The sequence below is a fragment of the Nansenia antarctica genome (genome assembly GCF_963989245.1).
Source record: "Nansenia antarctica genome assembly, chromosome: 4".
In the NCBI taxonomy this organism is placed as follows: Eukaryota; Metazoa; Chordata; class Actinopteri; order Argentiniformes; family Microstomatidae; genus Nansenia; species Nansenia antarctica.
In genome coordinates this window covers 76,247,402-76,253,199 of record NC_137689.1, presented here as the reverse complement: position 1 = coordinate 76,253,199, position 5,798 = coordinate 76,247,402, and the positions used below count along the sequence as shown (strand labels likewise).

The 5,798-nt window shown below is 49.8% G+C and overlaps 1 protein-coding gene across 1 annotated transcript in view; it reads right to left on the bottom strand.

The window, feature by feature from the left end:
- Positions 1–5,798, bottom strand: part of osbp2a (oxysterol binding protein 2a) — a gene marked incomplete at both ends in the record, with an annotated part of 24,641 nt that overhangs the window by 16,964 nt on the left and 1,879 nt on the right. The window contains 1 exon segment of the mRNA XM_080529735.1: positions 4,034–4,239. Coding sequence (XP_080385861.1) covers positions 4,034–4,239 — 206 coding nt within the window.

The window sequence follows — 5,798 nt, the reverse complement described above, 5'->3', positions numbered from 1 at the left end:
CCACAGCGCCCTCTTGTGGTGCGTTGTGTGAAACACAGCAGTAACCTTGGCATACAAATACCTCCTGTGCACCAGACCAACGGGAAAAAAAACTGCATATAAGAAGCTGAAATAGAGACTAGATATAATATTATAATACGCCAGCATATTGGTCCCTTTCATCATTTCATAATAGACGAAGATCTAGCAAAGCTAACTCAGCTAGCATCAGCAGGTCACACTGTCTGGCCTCAATAACAAAGCCGCATCTCACAAGACCGACAGTTGGGTCAAAACATTTTAACCATCTAGCAGACGCTTTTATACAATGTGACTTACAGTTAGAGATTACAGGAATCCTGGAGTCTCCCTGGAGTAACTCAGGGCTGAGTGTCTTACTCAAGGACACACTAGTGGTGGTGTTCCCAGGTCTTACTCAAGAGCACACTAGTGGTGGTGTTCCCAGGTCTTACTCAAGAGCACACTAGTGGTGGTGTTCCCAGGTCTTACTCAAGGACACACTAGTGGTGGTGTTCCCAGGTCTTACTCAAGGACACACTAGTGGTGGTGTTCCCAGGTCTTACTCAAGGGCACACTAGTGGTGGTGTTCCCAGGTCTTACTCAAGAGCACACTAGTGGTGGTGTTCCCAGGTCTTACTCAAGGACACACTAGTGGTGGTGTTCCCAGGTCTTACTCAAGGGCTCACTAGTGGTGGTGTACCCAGATCTTACTCAAGGGCTCACTAGTGGTGGTGTTCCCAGGTCTTATTCAAGGACACACTAGTGGTGGTGTTCCCAGGTCTTACTCAAGGACACACTAGTGGTGGTGTTCCCAGGTCTTACTCAAGGGCACACTAGTGGTGGTGTTCCCAGGTCTTACTCAAGGACACACTAGTGGTGGTGTTCCCAGGTCTCACTAACACACACACACACACACACACACACACTAACACACACACACACACACACACACACACACACACACACACACACACTGTATCCAACTGCTCCTCCCTTCCTCAGTATAATCCCAGGTAACACATCCTAACACACAGCATATACATACATATATATATATATTATAATGATGATGATGACATACTCACACAGACACTCTGATTAATGAAGCAGCTTCTGTCTCTTCTCCTGACAGCAGCAGAGAGAACTGTCTTAATGGAACACTCCCTCTCTCTCTCTCTCCCCCCTCCCTCTCTCTTCCTCACCTTCTCTTACTCCCTCCCTCCCTCTCTTTCTCTCCCCCCCCCCCCTGCCTCTCTCTCTTCTTTGTCCTCTCTTACTCCCTCCCCCCTTACTCCCTCCCCCCCTCCCTCTCCCTCCCCCCCCTCCCGATATGAGAGTGGGAGGAGGAGTCTAAACGCCTGAAGGTCACTTCATTCATCGGGCTGTCGTCATACAGAGATGAGAGGGGGAGGGAGGGAGGGAGGGAGGGGGGAGCAAGTGGATGAGAAGATGGAAATGATATGGGAGGTGTGATAAAGAGATTGAGATGGGGAGGAGAGAGTATGAGAGAGAGAGAGGGTGGGGAGTATGAGAGAGAGAGAGAGAGAGGGGGGGGAGTATGAGAGAGAGGGGGGGAGAGTATGAGAGAGAGAGAGAGAGAGAGAGAGAGAGAGAGAAAGAGGGGTGGCGAGAGAGAGAGGGGGGGAGAGAGTATGAGAGAGAGAGAGAGAGAGAGAGAGAGGGGGGAGAGAGAGAAAGAGGGGTGGCGAGAGAGAGAGGGGGGGAGAGAGTATGAGAGAGAGAGAGAGAGAGAGAGAGGGGGGAGAGAGAGAAAGAGGGGGGGAGCGAGAGAGAGAGAGGGGGGAGAGAGAGAGAGAGAGAAAGAGGGGGGGAGAGAGAGGAGAGGGAGGGGAGAGAGTTTGAGAGAGAGAGAGGGAGAGAGAGAGAAAGAGGGGGGGAGCGAGAGAGAGAGAGAGGGGAGAGAGTTTGAGAGAGAGAGAGAGAGAGAGAGAGGGAGAAACAGGGTTGCCAAATCCAGCCCTACCCAGTTCCACCATGCTTGGCAGTGACCCTCATCTCCACACGCCTACAAGGTGCAGCTGCCTCTCAGCGGCACCACAACAGAACACTGCCCCCCGCAGGTGAGCAAAGGCACTGCAGCAGCTTGTCAAAATGACAATCAAGAAAATATATACACAATAAAAACCCAAAAGGAGCGACTGTAAAGCTGATTGAGTATCAGGATGTTCAGTGGGGAAGGCAGAAGACTTCAGTCCAGTAGGAGCCCACATTTACTGAACCACAGCGCCCTCTTGTGGTGCGTTGTGTGAAACACAGCAGTAACCTTGGCATACAAATACCTCCTGTGCACCAGACCAACGGGAAAAAAACTGCATAAGAAGCTGAAATAGAGACTAGATATAATATTATTATACGCCAGCATATTGGTCCCTTTCATCTTGTCATAATAGACGAAGATCTAGCAAAGCTAGCAAAGCTAACTGCAGCTAGCATCAGCAGGTCACACCAGGTCACTGTTAGGGCTTTCACACCGGCAAAGAACCGTGCCGGTTCGCGTTCGCGAACCAAGTCTGGAACCGGCCGGCGCGTTCAGACCGAAGCTCAATTGGTTCGGAACCTGAAAAGTTGGTTCGCAGCGGGCACCAAAAAATAGTGGTTCTCAAGCGCGAACCAAAACGTAGAACAGTCACGTCGTCAGTGGGTGTGTCCTATTCTAGGCTGCAGAGACCAGCAAGGAGGAAGTAGACAAAATGTAATCTAATCTAAATCTAATCATTAGTGATCAAAAACAATATCAAAAGTCTCATTATTCTCTCTATCTTCCTCACATGCTCAGCAAACACACACACGCACACGCGCGCGGACATGCGCGAACGCGAATTTCGTAAGCCATTTCTATTCCAGTAATGGAGCAGCTGATTAGTTAAAGAACGCATATAGAAAGTGTCTTTTGTTTTGTTTCACAGAAAATTGTGTTTATTTCAGATACTGTAGTAGTGGAAGATATTATCCTCTTTTCCAGTGAAGTAGCTGCCATCTAGTTGTGAATTGTTTTGTTTATCCCGCCCCTTCATCACCCAGCGTTGATGACGCAGATGGTTCAGGTTACACTGGTATGAACGCGGGCTCGTTCGCCAGACAGCACCAAGGTTCAGAGGTTTCCGAACGCGAACGCGAACCGGCACGGTTCTTTGCCGGTGTGAAAGCCCTATGTCTGGCCTCAATAACAAAGCAGCGTCTCACAAGTCCGACAGTTGGGTCAAAACATTTTAACCATCTAGCAGACGCTTTTATACAACGTGGCTTACAGTTAGAGATTACAGGGACAGTCTTCCTGGAGTAACTCAGGGCTGAGTGTCTTACTCAAGAACACACTAGTGGTGGTGTTCCCAGGTCTTACTCAAGAGCACACTAGTGGTGGTGTTCCCAGGTCTTACTCAAGGGCACACTAGTGGTGGTGTTCCCAGGTCTTACTCAAGGACACACTAGTGGTGGTGTTCCCAGGTCTTACTCAAGAGCACACTAGTGGTGGTGTTCCCAGGTCTTACTCAAGGACACACTAGTGGTGGTGTTCCCAGGTCTTACTCAAGGAAACACTAGTGGAGGTGTTCCCAGGTCTTACTCAAGGACACACTAGTGGTGGTGTTCCCAGGTCTTACTCAAGGACACACTAGTGGTGGTGTTCCCAGGTCTTACTCAAGGACACACTAGTGGTGGTGTTCCCAGGTCTTACTCAAGGACACACTAGTGGTGGTGTTCCCAGGTCTTACTCAAGAGCACACTAGTGGTGGTGTTCCCAGGTCTTACTCAAGGACACACTAGTGGTGGTGTTCCCAGGTCTTACTCAAGGACACACTAGTGGTGGTGTTCCCAGGTCTTACTCAAGGACACACTAGTGGTGGTGTTCCCAGGTCTTACTCAAGAGCACACTAGTGGTGGTGTTCCCAGGTCTTACTCAAGGACACACTAGTGGTGGTGTTCCCAGGGGCCCTCTCACCTGATTGGTGCATGGTGTCTCTCACCTGATTGGTGCATGGTGTCTCTCACCTGATTGGTGCATGGTGTCTCTCACCTGATTGGTGCATGGTGTGGGTGGCGGTGGCCTTGGCCTGGTGCAGGGCGGAGACCCAGCGGTGACACTCTGCGTCCGACGTGGCCTTCAGGTGGTAGCTCCGCCCCCCGCTGGCCAGCACCAGGTGACAGGTGTCCCCCACCTCGATGTGGGCCGTCGCCACGGTGATGGTGCCCCGGCAGGTGTGAGCCATCTCTGCCTGGGTCCTGTAGTTCAGACAGTCACACACACACACACACACACACACACACAGAGGCATGCACACACACACAGAGGCACGCACACGCACACAGAGGCACGCACACACACAGAGGCACGCACACACACACACAGAGGCACGCACACACACACACAGAGGCACGCACGCACACACACACAGAGGCACGCACACACACACACACACACACACACACACACACACACATACAGAGGAGAAGAGGCTAGCTAACTCTAGTTCTACAGAGACACATCCATGGCATGCGTGCAAACAGTACATGCGCAGCCATACATAAATGAACTCACACACACTACAACACACACACACACACACACACACACACACCACAACACACACACACCACAACACACACACACACACACACAACACTTAATATTTCATGTAGTAAAATTGGCCTGTCTTCCGGTTTGCTTCACCATCACAAACTTAAGCATAGCTGATGTGAGGCGCTTACGTAAGTGTGTTTGTGTGTGTGTGTGTGTGTGTGTGTGTGTGTGTGCACGGTTAGGGCACACTTTTTTATTCGGTCCTTGTACTGTACAGAGAGTACACTTACATAAAGACACACTCTACTATGGAAAGAGAGAGAGAGAGAGAGACAAAGAGAGAGAGAGAGGGAGAGAGAGGGAGAGAGAGGAGAGTGCTAATTCTACAAAGCACCAGTGTATAAAGTAAAACCCATCCAGATTCTAAACAAACACACAGTGAACGTGACAGCTCCTCCACTAAGCTTTAAGTCCAATGTGCCCAAATAGTCAAATAGTACATCCCCTAATGGAGGTGTGTGTGGGGGGGCGGGGGGGAGGGGGGGGGGGGGCATTCTGAGCTCCAGAGGACCTGGACGTGACCAGCCTCGGCAGTCATGTGCATCACTGTGTTTTGTGTCTTGTTATTATTTGTTGTACACTTGTTATTTGTTTCTTGTTTTTATTTTCACTTGTTTACCTATCTCTTTTAACCTGCTATTACTTCTGCTCTTTAATGATGTTGTTATAGCCTATGTAAAGCACTGTGTGGCCGCTGGTCTGTGATAGGGGCTATATAAATACACTTTACTTACTTACTTAAACTTTACTTCTCTCTGTGGTCCTGTGTGTGTGAGTGAGTGAGTGAGTGAGTGAGTGAGTGAGTGAGTGTGTCTGAGTGAGTGAGTGAGTGAGTGAGTGAGTGAGTGAGTGAGCGTGCGTGCGTGCGTGCGTGCGTGCGAGCGAGTGTGTGTGTGTGTGTGTTGTCAACTTCGTGAACCATTTGTGCTCATCTACCTATAAAACAATTCCAATTACATTCCCTGAACTAAATGATTGCCTTTAACGTCAATACATGATGTTATAACAACTCTGTCAACAAACAACACACAGATAAAACACACACTCAGTGACACACAGAGGAACTGTCAGGCCAAAACCTGCCGCTTGCCAAAAGCTGCCGGGGGTGCGGCCTAACGCGTCACGACCAGCTGGCGAGTGTTTTTGAAACCTCCGTTTTGGCCGCCATTAGCGAAAAGCTTTAATTTGGCTCTACACGTGT